The sequence below is a fragment of the Onychostoma macrolepis genome, chromosome 07, assembly GCF_012432095.1.
Source record: "Onychostoma macrolepis isolate SWU-2019 chromosome 07, ASM1243209v1, whole genome shotgun sequence".
Classification (NCBI taxonomy): Eukaryota; Metazoa; Chordata; class Actinopteri; order Cypriniformes; family Cyprinidae; genus Onychostoma; species Onychostoma macrolepis.
This window is the reverse complement of record NC_081161.1, coordinates 46,793,296-46,813,136: the sequence shown is the minus strand read 5'-3', so window position 1 is coordinate 46,813,136 and position 19,841 is coordinate 46,793,296. Positions and strand designations below refer to the sequence as shown.

The 19,841-nt window shown below is 34.4% G+C and overlaps 1 protein-coding gene across 3 annotated transcripts; it reads right to left on the bottom strand.

The window, feature by feature from the left end:
• Positions 1 to 1,581: 1,581 nt before the first annotated feature.
• Positions 1,582 to 13,132, bottom strand: LOC131544412 (macrophage mannose receptor 1-like). Of its 3 annotated transcripts, XM_058782586.1 has the most exons (7): positions 12,979 to 13,076; positions 8,811 to 8,987; positions 8,469 to 8,549; positions 6,165 to 6,563; positions 3,919 to 4,257; positions 2,603 to 2,688; positions 1,582 to 2,527 (listed from the first exon to the last, which is right to left on the bottom strand). In XM_058782586.1, exons 3-7 carry the CDS (start codon positions 8,503 to 8,505, stop codon positions 2,411 to 2,413), a joined length of 978 nt encoding a protein of 325 aa, XP_058638569.1. In that variant the 5' UTR covers positions 8,506 to 8,549; positions 8,811 to 8,987; positions 12,979 to 13,076; the 3' UTR covers positions 1,582 to 2,410. The 3 variants fall into 3 exon arrangements, with proteins under 3 accessions (XP_058638569.1, XP_058638570.1, XP_058638571.1); XM_058782587.1 differs by lacking the exons at positions 8,469 to 8,549; positions 8,811 to 8,987 and having other exon boundaries at positions 6,165 to 6,463; positions 6,549 to 6,563; positions 12,979 to 13,132; XM_058782588.1 differs by lacking the exons at positions 8,811 to 8,987; positions 12,979 to 13,076 and having other exon boundaries at positions 6,165 to 6,474; positions 6,549 to 6,563; positions 8,469 to 8,538.
• Between the last annotated feature and the right edge of the window lie 6,709 nt (positions 13,133 to 19,841).

The following is a 19,841-nucleotide window of genomic DNA, read 5'->3' as shown; positions in this document are numbered from 1 at the left end:
TTTGGATTATCTGTATTTAGTGAGTCATTCTGATTAAATAATTGATAGAACAAATCATTACATTCAAATGTTTAACCAATTGACAGCCGCAGTTTACGCCTTCACCTAAAGGCTATGTAATGACCTGTACATCAGTTTTAATGGTTATTTAGCAAGATTGAAGGTTGTCAAAGAGTGTTTTAGAAGAAAATACTATTTCAATTGTACTACTTCATAATTTCACATTTAATTCAATGTGTTACTTTTCTAAGTAATTGTTTGTGAAATTTACTATAATGATTTTACAATAAACGCTAAATTATATTAATGAAATTTGCCTAATAAAGGAGAAAATCAGAGCTCTAAAATGTTGGGCTTTTTTGATGTCAGTTCTGAATGCTCTTTGACGTGTGTTTATGTAACTATGCCCTCACACAATCTTCATGCAAACCACTCGTCCTGCTTTGGTAACGTGAGGTGATGGATGGAGTAAAAGCTCTCAGGGTTATCCGTCGACACAGGCTTTTATTCAAAATGATGCACTTCATGCAAACACAAACAGGAAGTTTCTGATTTAAACCACATGAAGGAGAATGCTAAATAATAATGAGGGCAGAGAGACAAGCTTGTTTTCATTTGTATCGTTCTCTTTATGTATTCGTTCCCTTGCTAGCTTGTACTTATTTGAACAATGGCTGAGACTTGGTGTTAGGAGCACTTCCTCTGTCTGATCGCCTCTTCAAGATGAATCGCTTTATGTATTCCCCACACTGTAAAAAAATAAAAAGTTGAGCCAATTTAAAATTTTAAGGCAACCAGCTTCAGCAGATTTTGGAGTTTTCTCAACTTGACGTTTTAAGTTTATAAAACAAAAATTTGAGAATCTCCCACAAAAATAAGTTGAGCAAACCCAAAAATCTGCTGAAGCTGGTTGCCTTAAAATTTTAAATTGGCTCAACTTTTTTTTTTTTTTTTTATTCATTTATTTTTTTACAGTGCAATTGTAAGTCGCTTTCGATTAAAGCGTCTGCAAAATGACTAAATGTAATGTAAATGTATAACGCTACAACATTAAAAGTTTGAAATGTTTAAGTGAGACAGAATATGTGACCCTGGACCACAAAACCAGTCTTAAGTGTCAATTTTTCAGAATTGAGATTTATACATCATCTGAAATCTGAATAAATAATCTTTCCATTGATGTATGGTTTGTTAGGATCGGACAATATTTGGCTGAGATACAACTATTTGAAAATCTGGAATCTGAGGGTGCAAAAAAATCTAAATATTGAGAAAATCACCTTTGAAGTTGTTCAAATGAAGCTCTTAGCAATGCATATTACTAATCAAAAATTAAGTTTTGATATTTTTACAGTAGTAAATTTACAAAATACCTTCATGGAATATGATCTTTACTTAATATACTAATGATTTTTGGCATAAAAGAAAAATCAATAATTTTGACCCATACAGTGTATTTTTGGCTATTGCTACAAATATACCCCAGCGACTTAAGACTGGTTTTGTGGTCCAGGGTCACATATGATCTTGTTAAAAAGCATTTCAGAATACTGAAATAGACTTCTCCTGTTATGTGTTGGGTTTGGTTATTTTTCGCTTTTGACAGTCCAGTATTCAGTTTTCATCCTCAGATTATCAAACCATAGCAATTCCTGAACAGTCATTCAGTTAAAGCATTAGAATAATTGCCAGTGGAGGGTCTTTTATGTTTATCAATACATTTTAAGAGGCTAAAAGAACTAAAAATGCTTGAAGGATCAAAGCACTTTAAAACCCATGCAGCAATTAAGTTTGTACTCATGTTTCCATTTACACAACGACTCAGAATCACTGAGTAATTTAATAACGTATTGTACAGATCCCAAGTTGTGCTCTTAATTTGAAATATTTTTGAAATATAAAATATAAATCCCGGTTTCACATACAAGGCTTAAACCTAGTCCCAGAATAAAATCTAAATCTGAGCTGTTTAACTGAAAGACATTTGCACTGATTGATCTTAAAATTGATCTTGAGCCTTTGTTTTATCTCAAGAAGCACCCCAGTAATGTTTCTTTTATAAAAGCTACAGAGTGTTTAAAATGTGCCTCATAAATGATCCTATGGTCATGCTGCGAAATAAAATTGCATTTGCATTCACAATGCAAATCAAAGTGAAGAGCTTATTTGCTTAATACATGCAAAGTACATAAACAAAATTTTCAAAGTAAGCAATGGCATGATATCAAAAAAGGTTTTGCAGGACAAAAGCAACTAAAATTGTTTTTAACAAAAAACTAATTTGTTTGTCAAAATAGGACAAATAAACAAAGGAAACATAGGTGAGAAGGAATAAAGAGTTATACTGTACATAAATATTTGTTTCCTGTTTTAAAAGAGTCAGTCGATATCCACGGGTCTTTTCAACACGTTATTTGTGTGAATTCATGTCATTCTCCAGCAGGTGGAAGATCTCTCCGTCTGACTGAACTCGCCACTGTAGTTTGGCATCTTTAGGCATTCCCAGACTCACGAGTTTCTGCTGGATCTGAGATCATAACAACAGATACTCCGTTCAGTAACTCGATCACATGAGGAGTAATAACAACTCAGTCAAACTCACCTTCTCCATGAAGGTGACCATCATCGCAGGATCATTCACATTCTGACCTGATTTCAGTTTCACTTTCAGTATCTGCATCTTCACTCCTGTGGGGACAGATGTGATTGTGAGATTTCGATGGGTGTCACAATATAAGGGACATGTGGAAAATCATGTGGCAACAGGGCTGCGCTAATTCTTTTTAACAATTAAAATAAATCAAAAATAAATTTACTAGCTATTCTTCCATGTCAAATGATTTTCAAATGATGAGTAGTTCGCCCAAAAATGAAAATGAGATGAAAATGTGCTCACCCTCAGGCCATCCAAGATTAGGATGGGTTTGTTTTTTCATCAGATTTGGAGAAACGCTGCATTGCATCAGTGTCTCAGCAATGCATGAGAATGAGAGTCCAAACAGCTGATAAAAACATCACAATAATCCACACCACTCCAGTCCATCAGTTAACATCTGGAGAAGACAAAAGCTGAAACACATCCAGCATTAAGACATTTATCTAAAATACCATAGAGTCCATAATCCATAATAACGCTTCCTCCAGTGAAAAAGAGGTCTGAATCAGGAGAGAAATCTGCACAGATCAAGCACCGTTTACAAGCCAAAACAGCTCCAAACAAATATGTGGCTGGATTTTGATGTGAGAGACAACAGGAGATGCACTTTTCACTGGAGGAAGCGTTATTATGGATTATGGACTCTATGGTATTTTAGATAAATGTCTTAATGCAGGATTGTTTCAGCTTTTGTCTTCTCCAGATGTTAACTGATGGACTGGAGTGGTGTGGATTATTGTGATGTTTTTATCAGCTGTTTGGACGGCACCCATTCACTGCAGAGCATGCATTGCTGAGACACTGATGCAGAGACACATTTCTACAAACAAACAAACAAACTCATCTACATCTCGGGTAACTTGAGGATGAGCACGCTTTCAATTTCGGGTGAAATATTACTTTAAGATCTCACAACAAAACAAACCGTATTTGTCCGCTTGTGATAAGTGCTTATAATAACTAAAGTTAAGCTAAAGCTAAAATGTAAATTTACCATCTGTTTTCTAAATGCATGTTACAGTTCTGATTGCAAACTGTTCATATGTGCATGTGTTTTACTTTTAACAATGTTTTGACCTCATAATGTTCAGTCAGAATGTCATAACTGGAAAATCCAGACTTCTAATTTAAGCCCCGCCTCTGCATTTTTGAAAGACACGCCTACATCTCAACATCCAATCAGCAACTGATGTACAGAACCAAGTCCCGCTGCTTCCGTTTCATGGTGACTTTAATGAGAATCTGACATAAAAACAGCTCACCGTCTTGGCAGATGAACGGTCTTGTTTCATCGCAGTTACGAACGGCCCATGTGTTTGTATCTGACAGTCTTTGCTCAACACAAGCTCCAGAGTCATTAGGTTCGCCAACAGACCAGCGTCTGAATAAGGAGATGCTGTTATCCGACCATCTGAAAAAATCTTTAAACAGGCCGATGAACACTATAGCTCCCTTCGGCACCAACGCCTTGATCAGCTGGTTCTCATCCAGGTTCCTCACGCTGACCAGATCCGTGTGATTCTCCCTGCAGAACATCTGCGCATCTCTCCAGCTCTTTGCTTGACTGACAAACACATACCTCTGGGGGGCGTTTTCCTTTCCTGTGATACCATAAGACACTGTTCACTACAGTAAAACTGGGTCATTGAAAATCAACTAAACAAACGAAATAAGTTAAAGTTAACTTAAAGTTAAACTAAAGCATTGTTCCTGAATTCTCAAGTATTAACCAGTTTGGAAAAAAAACAACAACCTTTACTCAGATCAATAACTCAGATCAAATTTATAAAAAATCTCATTACTATTACGCATTAAAATCTTTTAAAGGGGTCATATGACGTTGCTAAAAAGAACATTATTTTGTGTTTTTGATTTAATACAATGTGTTTATGCGGTTTAAGGTTAAAAAAACACGTTATGAAATGTTACGCCCCTACCCATGTTGTGATGCTGATGCGCGACGACACAAAAACAATAAAACCCGCTATAAACAAGGTATTTGTTGCATCCAGTGGGGACATAATTACTGATTATAATGACTTATACTGTCTTTTTACACGGATCATAACGATCAACGTTCGATTTAAAAAATCTTTGAAAATCAGTTTCGGGTCGTTTTGACCCGAGGGAGGGATGAGGGTTAAATGAGCTGTTTTAGGGGGGCGTGGACGAGTCTTAACTTTTATAAAGAATATCTCTTTGGTTTTGAGACTTTAGTCTTTGCAACTTCAGGGATCTTATCTATACACAATCAGCTTGTAACACTCCAAAGAGAAAGGAAAACTTGAAATCATCATATGACCCCTTGAATCAGTGAAAAAAGCAGTGCAACAAATTATACTTATAATTATAATATATATGATTTATTTTCGTGTGACAAAAAGGTCCTATAACAGGCTTAATTTCCTTTAAAATATAATTTGGAGTGAAATACAAGCTATTTAGACTTAAATGCCATCCATTTAGATTACACAGTTTTAACACAAACTAATAAACCTAATGAGACGCATGTTTGTCAGTCATATATATATATATATATATATAAGTAAAACAGGTCAGAGTTCTGCAAGATTTCTCTTTAAAAGCATTATTCATTATTATCTATTTGATTTTATTTAAATAATCATATTTCCAAATCAGTATAAATCTGTTAATTGTGAAAATGCTTACATTAAAACAAATTGGATTTATTGATGAAAAATATATAAAACTGGTTACTGTGCATGTAAAACACATTCAGTTTATTAGTACTACTATTACACAAATCTGACCTGTTTCATTCAAGGTCATTACTGTTTACTAAAACTAAAACCAAAAAAAAAACAAGACAACAATAGGAAATTACTAAAATTTAACTTGGGTTAAAATTCAAATGTAAAAATGAAAACTAATTCAAAATATTAATAAAAATTATAGAAGTATCTCAGTGACACTTAACTAATACTGGTTTCTTTTACCTATGACTGACAAATATGCATCACATTTTGTTTTGTTTTTTAGTTTATGTTAAAATTGTGTAATGCAAATGAATTCAAATTGTACATTTAATACGGTGGCCGAGAGAGCTCAACGCGCTGCAACTTCAGAAAAATCACCAGCAAATTAAGAAAACATCTTCATCAGTTTGACAGCACATGCAAATTCTCACAACACAAACACATAAAGAAATGTGCAAGTAGCACAAACCACAACAAAAACACCTCAACAAAATTAAAATGAACTATGTTATATATTTATATTTGCAGCTCGTTTCCGTTTTTGTGTTTTGAGTATTTTTAGTCCGTTTCGTTATTTGTTTGAGCTGTGAGTAGCCTATTTGCAGCGCCTGCATTGTCAAATTGATGAAGATGGTGTTGTTTTTCTATTTGCATGTGTTTTTTTTTGTTGTTTTGTTTTTTTTCATTTGCAGCGCATTTAGCTTTCTCGGCCACCGTACATTTAGGGCTAAATATGTTTTTGAGTGTATAGTGAGGTAGAAATACTGTCAGTGAATTCACTGTGTCCTTACCATCATAGCAAATGAACATATATTGACTGGAACACGAAACGTCCCAAAACTCCCCACTGTCATCGACAATGGCGCAGTTTTCGATTCCTCCTAAATTGTCCAGCTGTCCGGTTTTCCAGTGTCTGTACTCCGTTTCTCCTTCGCCGTAGAAAGTGCTATCGGACAGAGACCAGGACCAGTTCGGCTCGCCTCTCTTCAGTCCGATCCACACGCTCGGATCCGTGATCCCGCTCACCACGGCCTGCAGACGGCTGAAGTCCGCCGCGTCTTCAATGCTCGCCAGATCGCCGTGAAACTGTCTGCAGTACATCTGTGCATCATTGAATGTTTTCGCCTCTTTAACAAAGACAAACTGTTTGGAGATCGCAGACGAGATGCACGTACCTGCGAAAGAGCAAGCTGTGGAAACACAAGGCTTTCCATAAGTGTAGGGTACAACGGGGCTAAAGACACCCCGGGGTAAAAGGCGCCTTTGATATTATTTTCATGTAAACCAATAGATGGCACAAAAACGTGGCCAAAACATTTGCTTTTCAAGATGCACGTGCAAATTTGTCTGATCTTTGACGCGATCGCGCGCAGCAGCGCAAAGCTGATTCTGTGTTTCTAATTCTTTTCCTTTTATTGGCATCCGCACTTAACAGTGCATTACTGCCATCATCATGTAGCTTGGATCAGAAACATTTCCTATATCCTATATCTCTTAACATGTTCTACCCCCTATATCCCACTATATCCTTATTTATCCTCCAGATATACTTTCCCTTCTACCCACACTATATCTTACCTGCATCTTCTACCTCTCTATATATACACTTATCCTACATTCTTTTCATTAAACTCGTATTATTCAGAAACTGAAACACATTAACCATGCTATTTCCTATATCTGAGTCTAATATATTCTTTAATGTTAACTCTTTCCCTTCATTCTTCCATACTTATTCTCTTAGCACTTCTCTTTCTTCATCATAACCCTTACAATTAATAATCACATGTTCTACAATTTCACTCCGTCCACATTTCTCACACAATCCCGTTGGATGTTTAGATATTAAATGTAATGTTTTATTCAAACCTGTATGCCCCATTCTTAGTCCTCTCCTGCTATTTCTCCCACTTTTTCTACCTTTGACCACTTTCTTTTGTATTGCATATAAATATCTCCCTTTAGTCTCATTATCCCAATACTGTTGCCACTTTTTAATCACTTTTGATTCTGATCTAATGTTTTATGTTTTTAAAAATGTTGTAGATTTAAGTAGCAAATGAGAATCGCTTAAATTAATGCATATATTTTGAGACAGAGCACAGAGGTGGTCTTAACGATTTTCAGTTTTAAGATAATTAAAGCAACAGTTTTTAAATAACGAAAGAATATATAAAAGTATGGTATTTTGGGTAAAAGGCGCCCCTGCTGTTGGGACTAAAGGCACACAGTAATTAACATGATAATTAATAGATGGCTGACTTTTCCATTTGTTGACATGACATGGTTAGATTCAGATTGTAAATATCATATTATGTTGGGTATCCATATTAGAGATAATCACCATGTTTAGAATCAAACCATCATATTTAAAAACATGATATTAATCATATCATACAATAAAATATCATTTGTTACAACTGTAAATCAATATTCAATTATTATGGGGTCTCCTTTTAATGCTTTCATAATCTTTACTTTTTAAAATGATTTTGTTTCTGTATTTTAAAATATATTTTTATATTAACAAATTTTAATGACCGTATATTTATTGAAATAAAATTAATTTTTATTTTTCAAAATAAGCAGAACATTTGAAAAAGTTGTGCCTTTAGCCCCGTCGTACCCTATAAGCACGTTTCTTGCATATTATGAATATATAATCCAATCAGTCAGTTTCTGAATTTGATAGAAAAAGCAAACAGGTTGCAGCATTAAGTAGATCGAATTAATAATGAATTCATAATGCATAACCCATAAATGTGTTGTTATACACACTAAATATGAACCACTCCCACACAGTAAAAATATTATGTTACAATAACTTATCAAACCAATTTTTTAAGTTGTGATTCAACTCAATTTTTGAAGTTCACTTAAAAAATGAAGGCAGCAAATCAACTTAAGTTTGTTCAGAAACAATACTTGATATTAATAGCCAGTGTTTCTAATGTCATTTAGAAATTTGTTTTAATTTATTTCAGTTTATTTAATGTTTATTTAATGCACAGTGGTGGAAGAACTCTACAGAATGCTAATTTGTAATCAAATAATTAATTATTAGCTATTTACTGAACAATGCACATAGCACTTACCCAAGACAAACAACATGAGATGCATTTCTGGACTCATGACTTCACAAAGCCAATGATTTCAGACACCTTTCTTCCCAAAAACTGAAGAGAAGATTTATATTATTTTTGTCATTCGTCACAAGATAGCAAGTGATTTTACTTCTAAAACAACAAATAGTTATATATAAACAAGAAACCATATCACTCTGGATCAGATGCTTTATTTTATTTATTTATACAATCGATGCCATATGAGAAACCTTTAAGGTTTAATGTTTCGTATTCGAATAAGAAGAAGAAAAGATCTATTAAACTATACATATATCAAGTTAAATATATTTTACAACAAACAAGAAAATTTACCTGCGATTATGGAGAAATAATTCAGCTTCTGCTCACAGAGGTGTGTTGTATTTGCTCAAAGATGGAAACACAGATCGCTTCTTAAAAGACCATTATGCAAAACATCAACAAATCAGGGAAATGGGCAGCTGACATGTGATCCGTGCCGAGGAAAAAGACCCAGGGATCTTCTTAAAACTACAGAAAATTTAGAAGAGGTCAGACTAGAAAAGAGACGAACGAGTTAGTAGTTGTATTTTACATATTTCCTGAATGTTGTGAGACACTGCTAGGTTTTCGAGTATTGAAACGCAAGGAATAGTGAAAATGAAGCTCCAGAAAAGTGATTATACAGTCATGGCCAAAAATATCGGCACCCTTGGTAAATATGATCAAAGAAGGCTGTGAAAATTAATCTGCATTGTTAATCTTTTATTTAATAAATTCACAAAAATCTAACCTTTCATTGGATAATAAGAATTTAAAATGGGGGGAAATATCATTATGAAATAAATGTTTTTCTCTAATACACATTGGCCACAATTAACGGCACCCTTTTATTCTAAACTTTTTGAAACCTCCATTTGTCAGTTTAACAGCTCTAAATGTTCTCCTATAATGCCTGATGAGGTTAGAGACACCTGACAAGAGATCAGAGACCATTCCTTCCTCCAGAATCACTCCAGACCCTTTAGATTCACAGCTTCTTCTCTTCAGTTCACTCATGTTCTACAGGGTTCAGGTCAGAGGACTGGAATGACCAGCAGAAGCTTGGTTTTGTGCTCAGTGACCCATTTTTGTGTTGTTTTTGAGGTTTGTGTTTGGATTATTGTACGGTTGGAAGATCCAAACATGGCCCATTATAAGATTTCTAACAGAGTCAGTCACTTATTGATTTTTTATCTGTTGTTATTTGATAGAATCCATGATGCCATGCGTCTAAACAAGATGTCCAGGACCTCCGGCAGAAATATAGGCCACAACATCAAAAATTACCTTCTTCCTTACCTCCTTACCAGTGGGGATTTCTTTAAGACTTCAAGGGAAGCTCGGCTTCCCCTATAATGTAAAAAAAAAGTATGGTCAAATATGTACTATTGTGTTAACATTTTATTGACTAAAAATGCGTTAGAACACGTTCATCTCGAAGACGAGTTCGTTCAGAATCAGCTACATATAGCAGGTCGGACTCGATTTCCTTCTCATGTATTCCCGTAGCTTCAGTGTATTTCTCCGTTGAAGCCGAGCGTCCATCGACTTCAATGGAGCTGCTTTGAACAGTTTTTTTCAGTGCTTCCAAACTAGACGGTCATTGGATAAATGTGATTATTGGATTACATAGATTATGTCCCGCCCCCGGATGCTCAGCGTCTCTGGGGGTGAATGGAGGAGTGGCCTGGACTCCGGGCTTCTGCGTGATGATTGGACGGTCTGCATCTCTTTTTGATTGACAGCGATTTTGTTCTATAAAAAGTGGCTGACGCTGAAGCTATTGGAGCTCAGTCCCATCGCGGCTTTGCACTTGGTTCTTATCAATCATTATATATATATTTTTTTTTATTCATTTATAATGTTATGTTTTAATATACATGCTGCTAACTCGGAAATTTCAAGATATGCGAGCAAAAAATGCTCCTGACACTTAGGAAATACGACACGAGCAAGAGTGCTGTTTTTGTTTTGTTTCTGTGTTTGATCCAAATCCGCGTTGATTTGGGCGAATCACTGATTCACTGAGCCATTCATAAAAACAGTCATTTGATTCGCTCCTGAAGGATTCAGCCGTTTTGAAAGAATCATTTGAATGACTCAGTGATTCAATCACGAACTTCTGCCACCTGCTGGCCGTTTTTAAGTTTCCCGTCTAAAAGTAGGCATATTGCATTATTTTCCAACACATTTCTATATTCAGAATTTAGTATTTAAAACATTAATCTCATAACATTATTTATGCAATTATAAATACAGTCTAAATGAATAAATGTCACTTCATGCAGCTTCTATCCAGTGCTAAGATGAGTTTTGTTTAGATCATTTCATGGATAACAATAGCCAGTCATTCATTCACATTAATTAAGTATTCAGAGAATAATATTGTCTGTTTTCACTTACATCTATTTATTTATAAAATTGATTCATTTTGTAATTGAATTATAAATTAAGCTGGTATAGTATCGTATAGTAGCTGGTATAGACATTTTTATGGTATTGTGACAACCCTATTATACCACATTCCTTGTTTCAGTTTAACCTAATTCCCACATTTCCTCCGTCGAGTTTAATATCTTTTTTCTAGATTGTTTGTTCATTCATTCATTCATACAGTAGGCTAGGCTAGCGTCACTGGAAAAGACACCTAGTTGGTACGAAAGGGTCACAGAGCATTTTCTTGAAAAGGAACGTAGGGCAGAATTTACGTATAAATGGACAATTTTTATGATGTAGGCCCGAAAATGAGCTTCCCCTCTTTGAAAGACCAGCAGCCGCCACTGCTCCTTACCTTTTGTCTCATTATTGTGCCTATTCACTGAACTTATTACTCCCCTCCATCAGCTGACTCCACCGATTGCAATAAAACTCACCTGTTGTGTTCTAACCATCTGTCGGAGTCTGCTTCTCGTGTGTGTGTGTGTTGAATGAAATGCATACGATATGTGTAATTAATGCCATTTGAGACGTTCTTTCAAGGACATGCAGTTTCAGAAACTTAAATAGCGACAAAGCCTTTTCAACGTGTGAAAAAAAAACAATAAAACGACTTCAACAGAAATAAGTATTGAAAATGATCTAAGAACAATTGCGACCTCGGGTGGTGAACTTTTGAAGTTACAGTAATGGATTTGACAGGTGTTGGTGTTGCGTTGTATTTTGGTGTTAAGAACAGGCTACATTATAATACCACAACTCACCTGACATCAGAACAAAGATACACGCAAAAAAAGAACGTTTTAAAGATCTGGAACCACGTGAAAAAGATGGCAATTTAATTTTCGGGTCAGTTATGTGAGGCAGGGCTGCTGCCAGCCAAATGGGTGCCCTAAGCAGGATTGTGTTGTGCCCCCTCCCTCAAATATTATGGAAGTAAACAAAAATACCTACTATAGGGGTCAAAATAGAACTTTAATAAAATATAAAAGTAAATAAGTTGTAACTGTATTATTTACAATTATAATTCATCTGTATGTCATCTCTAGCAGTGGTTCCTACCCACGATCCAGGAGGCCCCCCAAAACTTAAAGTTTTTCAAAATTACCCCAAAAGTTTTCCATCCCTGCGTCCCAATGTGCATACTATCCACCCTAGTATTGAAAATTACTAATGTCACATAGAATTTAGGATGGATAGTATGCACATTGGGACGCAGGCCATGTCTCCTTAATCAAACACCTGATTCAGATCATCAGCTCATTAGTAGAGACTCCAAGACCTGAAATAGGTGTGTCAGGCAAAGGAGACATGCAAAAGGTGCAGTGTTGGGGGCCTCCGGGAGCGTGGTTGGGAATCACTGATCTATAGCAAAAAGGTGGCCAAAAATGAGAGATTAAGCGGATATTTGAATCAAATGTTGGGTCAATAGTCTATTAGACAAGGACTTGATCGTCCTGTAAGTGTAACAGAAGCAATTACCAGGCCTTTGGCTCCCTTTGCAGGCATTTGTAATAATGTAATGTTGATGTTGAAAAAAAAAAAATAAATAAATAAAATAATGGACACCATTACAAAATTTGTAATGGTTTACTGGTTATGGTAATTGGTCACCTTCTAAATCCTAATGGAATATGTCCCAAAGCACATTACAGAATGTTTTTTAATGGTTAAAAGTTGATGGTTTGTAATGGTATTTGTGATTCATTTTTTTTTTTCAGCAGGGTTGCCTCATTGTTTTTATATAATGCATTTTAAGTCATTTTAAAGGCTGTTGTTGGCTTAGGTTTGTTTTTTATAACTACACAAATATTATCTTAATGCTTCTTTGTATATTATTATTTGAAGTAACAAAACCATGGTTAACAAGAACCATGATTTTTATTTATTTTTTTATTCGTGTTAAAACCATGGCTAACTTTTGTAAGTGAACATGGAAACGCTGAGAGAATATTAGACGCGTTGGTGGTGGTGAAATTATTATCGACATTAAAATTGACCTCAACACCCAAAAAAGTTTCACAGGATTTTGAATGTAGCCTACCTGAAAGTGACGCACGGGCTTCGTTTGCATCTTTTTTTCCTTCTCTTGGCACCGGATTGCTGATGTCTTTTCACGGGCATAGTTATCCATCATTTATGATCATTTGCATTCAGCCGCAAACATGAGGTGTGCGCGGGCGCGAGCGCGAGCGCGGGCGCGGGAATGCCGCGTCACTTTTTTTTTTTTTTTTAGCAACTGGGATGGGAACCGAAAGGTGAGGTAAAGTTACCCGGATGAACGGCGATACTCACTCTCTCTATAACCGAACGCAGCCGCCAAATGGAAACATTGCAGATGACAAGCATTGCAGCAGTTAGTGATTTACTTGAGGAACGTAGAATTGATAACAATACACAGTATTCGACATCTCCTCAAAGAACTCGAGAAAAACCCACGAAAATCCTCTCACAAGGCTTAAAATACACAAGGCACAAAAATAAGCTTTCCATTGATGTATGGTTTGTTAGGATCGGACAATATTTGTCTGAGATGAAAATCTGGAATCTGAGGGTGCAAAAAAATCTAAATATTGAGAAAATCACCTTTAAAGTTGTCCAAATGAAATTCTTAGCAATGCATATTATTAATCAAAAATGAAGTTTTGATATATTTATGGTAGGAAATTTACAAAATATCTTCATGGAACATGATCTTTACTTAATATCCTAATGATTTTTGGCATTAAAGAAAAATTTATAATTTTGACCCATACAATGTATTTTTGGCTATTGCTACGAATATACCGTGCTACAGGGTCACATTTGTGCTACAACTTTGGTAGGTTTTTCCTGTCTAATCAGGGTTTCTGCAGGTCTTAAAACCTTGTATTGTTTTTCAATACAAATCTCTAAATATCCATAAATCAAGATACATAATGGGTCATTCTACAGAAACGTCCACTTTTCTGTCCCTAGACTTTACAGAAATATTACAATTGAAATACACATTAAGGTTAAAATATTTTTACATTTTAAAATGAAACAATATGTTATATTTATCTCATGATTTCATATGAAGCTTTTAGTTGATGTCACTGGTGTGACCGATTTATTGTTAGGGAAATGTAAAAAAAACTATAATACAAATGGATTAAACTACTTAATGTAGTGAGTATACCATGATTGACAACATGTGGCTTGATACTTTGCAGCAGACATTTTGTAAAATGCATTTTTGATGAAAACTGTCACTGGTGTCACCTTCCTTACAGATAACACCAGTGAGTGAAGATCAGTATATCAGGTCTAATGTATGTCACTGGTGTTACTGTGCTGTGTTACTGTTTTTGTCTGTCACATTAAATAAATGAAACACAATCTACTTATTTCTTGCGTTTTCATTATTTTTCTGTAACTATATGTGCTGGAAAAAAAAATCGAGAAATAATACTTCATAAAAACTTTTAATATTGGTAAAGAAGGTAACACCAGTGACAAAAAATGACACATGTGGTCTTGCAATAATTGCACAAAAAAGCTAAATATATATATATAATTAAGCTGTCATTTATATGTATTCATAAAGTCAAAAAGTAATCTAATAATGTGGTCTAAGTTCAAATGTTAAAAAAAAGAAATACATTTTAAGACATCTCGCCATACCAAAAGTGGACGTTTCTGTAGAATGACCCTAATATAAGAATTTAGTTTTCTGATAAACTGAACAAAATCCCATTGGCAGATATTTTTCCTTTTTCACTTATAAACTCTTATAAACAAGACTTGCTTCTCAAGATACTAAATGAAGCATATCTTTAAGAATCTTTAAAGACTGCGCTGGAAATCAAGACAATATACCGAGAGAGAAACGTATAGAGATGTGTTGGAAGTAGTAGCCTAGTAGGTCTAATTTTCAAGTTTTGACGTATTCATTGTGTTCCCAAAGCAAATCGGTTATGGAGACTTTTTCTATTCAACTCGTATAGCAAATACACATGTTATGCATACATAGTATCATGCTGTAGCTTAGAATCATCAGTCACGTGCTTCGTTCTCTTTGATGTCATTGTTCAAACACTAGAGGGAGTGTTGCCTTTCTGACATGAAGTCAACTACTAGACAAGACATTGATGCTGTCGTGTTTCCACTCTTTCATCCCTCAGCCCTTCATTCAGACACCGATCAAACTCCACCAGGACATATCGGTTCCCAGAACAGAAGACGTCTCGTGGGAATTACCGGCGGAAGTATCAGATATTTGTTAAAGCAAAAGAATGAACCAGATGTCACAGCAATGTATCTAGGATTATTAATATTTATTATGATATTCAGATTTACCCAAACTTCATCAAACAACCTGTACTTCTATTTCTCCGTCTTCAGTTCCTGTCCTTGCATCCTGAATGTGTCTGCGTCTTAAGAACTAGTTTGACCATCTAGCAGTTAACCAAGTTATTGTCTTACTTTTCACTTAAAGAGTTAGTCGTAAAGACCAGTCTTTAAGAAGAAAATTAGATGACTAACTTTGAAGACTAGTCTTAGCAGTTAACGCAACCAGCCCCAGGAAACATGATTCATGAGTGGAAATGTTGCCTACACAAACCTCTATATTAATTTACATGAATGATGTAATAATTTACATGAAGATATTTTGAGAAAGATCTCTGTGTTATTTTTTCATCCATGAAATGAACATCAATGGGGTTCATTGTTGTTTGATTCCCAACGTTCTTCAAAATATCTTCTTTTGTGTTCCCAGAAGAAAGAAACTCGTACAGTTTTGGAACCACATAAGAATGAATGAATGAATTATTCATGTATGTATGTATGTATGGTGGAACAGTGGCGGACTGGCCATCTGGAGCACCGGGAGTTTTCCCGGTGGGCCGCTGTACATTGTGGGCCGTCACGTAAATATAAGGAATGGATTATAGTAAATTTACGCAGCCTATATCCGTCCATCGGCCCAGACGAATGGTGGCTGCGGCATTTGAATGCGAGCTGAGGTAAGATGTAGGCTAAACAGCAAAACATGATGAGACAATTTAGCAATATTTGCCAGCTGTTTTCAAACAATTCTAAACATAAAACGTTTGCATATCGTTATATTTCTTCTGTAATTTCACGTATCTAAGAAAATGTTTAAAAAAAACTGTGAAAATGTAATTCTCAAACTTACCGTAACATTGTAAATCTGAAGACTTTCGCTTTCAAGTGCCGTGATTAGGAAAGTTCTTAATAAGATGTTTTAATGTAGCTGTGTAGCCTACATGTTTTAATGGTTTAACGTTTAAATATATATAGATGTAGATATATATATATATTTTTTTTTTTTCTGTGATCAAAGCTGAATTTTCAGTATCATTAGGCCTATTCCAGGCTTCAGTGTCACATAATTCTTCAGAAATCATTCTAATATTCTGATTTGCTGCTAAATTATTTTCAATTATTATTTGTACTCAGTTATTAATAATGGTTCTTATTATTAACAATACTGAAAACTATTTTTGTCTCTTAATATTTTTGTGGAAACTGTGATTAACTTTTTCAGAATTATTTGTTGAATACAGTTAAAGAACAGCATTTTTTATATATAAATAATTTTTAATAAGTATATCTTTACTGTCAGTTAAATAAATTGAATGCAACCTTGTTGAATAAAAGTTTTTTTTGTTTTTTTAAATCTTACTCCAGACTGAATGGTGATTTATCACATTTTCCACAAACATATGAAGCAGCACAATTGTTTTCAACACTGATAATAATCAGAAATGTTTCTTGAGCAGCAAATCCGTATATTAGCATGATTTCTGAAGATCATGTGACACTGAAGACTGCAGTAATTTTTTTTTTTTTTACTATATATTTGCATTGAAAACAGCTATTCTAAATTGTAACTTTATATATTTCACATATTACAGTTTATGACTTTTTCATCATCATAAAAGTATTCATCATATATATATATATATATATAAATCTCTTGTCAAGAAATTGAAAGGCACACTAAAAACAGTCCACATTCCAAGTCGTTGAGCACAGCATTGTTATATGGACTGATATTATGGTAGGCGTTTAACTTTTGTGACATTAAACTGTTCCTCTATGTAAAAGATATTTGCAAAAATATTATTTACAAATTGTCATATAGGCTACACCAGGAAGACAAATTATAACGTAAAGAAGTATGACAGTCATTCATTAACGTTTTTTAAAGCATTTTTATTTCAGTATTGTGTAATACTTGTTTGTTAGTAAGTGGTGTTAAAAATTGCTGTAATAAGCTGGTGGCTTTATGGTGTGACGGGCCGCTCTGTGCCAAAAAGTCCAGGGCCACTTTTTAGCCCCAGTCCGTCCCTGTGGTGGATTATCCCTTTAATGAATATTATTATTGTATTACAATTATTATATGATGTTATACACATTGAAATCTATTTATAAGCAAAATAATAATTTATGAGGCTTGCAATCATAATGTTAACTTAACATCATGATTTCAAATTTGAAATTGTCTCAATGTCAGTGTTAGAACAATTTTGTTTGTCCAAAAAATCCCAAGAGCAAAATAATAGTTAGCAATCAGGCTATTCTAAATGAAAAAAGAAATCCAAATATATAGCAATTAAATTCAAGGAAACAAGGTGTTTCAGGTTCTTGCGCCACAAAATACATTTATAAAATCTACATCAGCAAAGGTAAAAGACAAATAGGAACCATTTTCAGGTCAGTAATTCCCATGACTTTTCCTTTTGTTCTGTCACACGTGTATATTAATATAATTGACAGTATGATTATGATTACTGTTACGACAGCAGAAGCAGTCACAGATGAAGGCAGCAGTGCTCAGTGTTATGAAATATGATGGGGTTCCTCTGGGTTCGGCCCTTCTACCGTCAGTAATGCCGTCCGACCGGTTTGTCAAGTTCAAGCGAACAAAAAAATGGAACTGCCAACTATTTTGAGAACTCGAGTGACAGAGAGAGCGAGCGGAGGAAAGCTGACAGAATGGAGGTATGTTGACTTTCAGCTGTTTTTATAGGCAGAAAAGAGCGTGTTTCTAAGAAACAAACACTTTGTTTAATGTGTGTTAAGAGGGACTGTGTCTTGTTTTCATCACATGGAGTTTATTTGATTAAAACTGTGATGAAATTGTGATGTTAACCCTGTTATAATGAGAATGAACAAGTGAGTGATGTGTCAGACTCAGTAGCTTTATATATTCAGCTCTGTCACATGAAAACAGCGTGAGCAGAGTAAGATGCTGTGTCTTCTCCTGTTACACCCTCAACATCTGACTCAATCCAGCATCTGTAATGCTACTTTTAGAGATTTTAGAAACCGGACTAGTATATTTTCAGTCAGATTAATTAGCTGTTACAGCACAGCGCTAGCAACACTAAGGTCATGGGTTTGATTCTTAGGGAACACATCCAGCCGCAGTCAGACACAACATAAACAGAGCAGGACACTCTAATGATCTCAATAGGGGTGTTTAATAATTATACATCCCTGGGTCAGTCTGAAATACTGGTTAACCCAGGATCATTTAGGGTCATGAAAATGTCTGCAAAGTTTTGAGACTCTAGAACATACTTTGTGAAATTACGACTGTGATGTTAGTGGGCCAATTTGACCTGCAAATATCATGTTCTTGTTGTTTTTAATTCATTTTTATTATGTGAGTTACTCAGCTTCCCTCAGAGGGTATTTACATGTATACTATTGGCAGACGCTTTTATTCAAAGAAATGTACATTGTGTTGTAAATGTAAATTTAAAAAAATTTTTTTTAGCAGTACCCATTTGCTGGGTATTGAGTGCCATACACTACTGTACTATGTAGAGGAAAACAAACAATGATTATTAACAATGATTATTTTTAAATTTAAAATAAAAAAAAAATAATATTTATAATGTTTAGTGAAAAACAAATGTTATTAATTTTTTTAGTTACATTTTTTTCTCAGTTTTACAGTTTTATATTCTTTTTTATGTTGTTTTTTGGTAGTATATGAGAAGTATTAATGTTGAAGGTTTACTGTTTTAACCTGATTTTATTTTGAATTATTTTATATTTATTATTTTATATAGTGTCATTTAAAAAAAAATCCAATTAGGTTTAATTTAACCTGGAACATTAAATTTCAACAGGGAATCAAACCCACGATCTTGGCGTTGCGAGCGCCATGCTGTATTGTTTGAGTTTCAGGAAATCACTTAATTCTTAGGAGCTAAATCCTTAAAATCAAAAAATGAATAGATAAATAATAATAATTAAAAAATTTAAATAAAATATTTAAAATGCTAATTCTAATATCTGATATTTTGTGAAAATATATATATATATTTGTTTTTCAGCTTTAAAAAAGTCATATTTTCTTGGCTTTTTGGTAATGTCTGAGAAGTATTAATGTTGATGTTTACTTGTTTACTGTACCAACAAAGCACATACTGATAAAATGCATTGTAAATTGTTTATGGCAAATAAATAAATGCAAATCAGTAGTGGGATAAAGCAACTATTTTTGTTATTTACATAGCAAAAAAATAAATAAATACCCGTTGCACATTTGAAAGTTTATAAAATAGTCAACATTTGAAGCAGATCAAAATCTTTCATCAAAGTTGTCCTAAAACCTAAAACCAAAATGCATTCTCGTCTTTGGACGACTTTGATTAACTTTTTTGATCCACTTCAAATGTTAAGGCTCATGATAAATTTAATACTGACGGATGTCATTGTAATGACCTTTGGTGTGAGTTACAGGGAAAATAAGGGATGAGTTCATGGAAAACAGTGTCGTATGAAAAGGCCAGATATGCAAATAAATGCAACTAGACAAAGTCTTTATGACAGCGATCCGGAGACACAACAGTGAAGTTTTCCTCAAAGAAACATTCGTAGGGAATGCTTTTTCGGGAATAT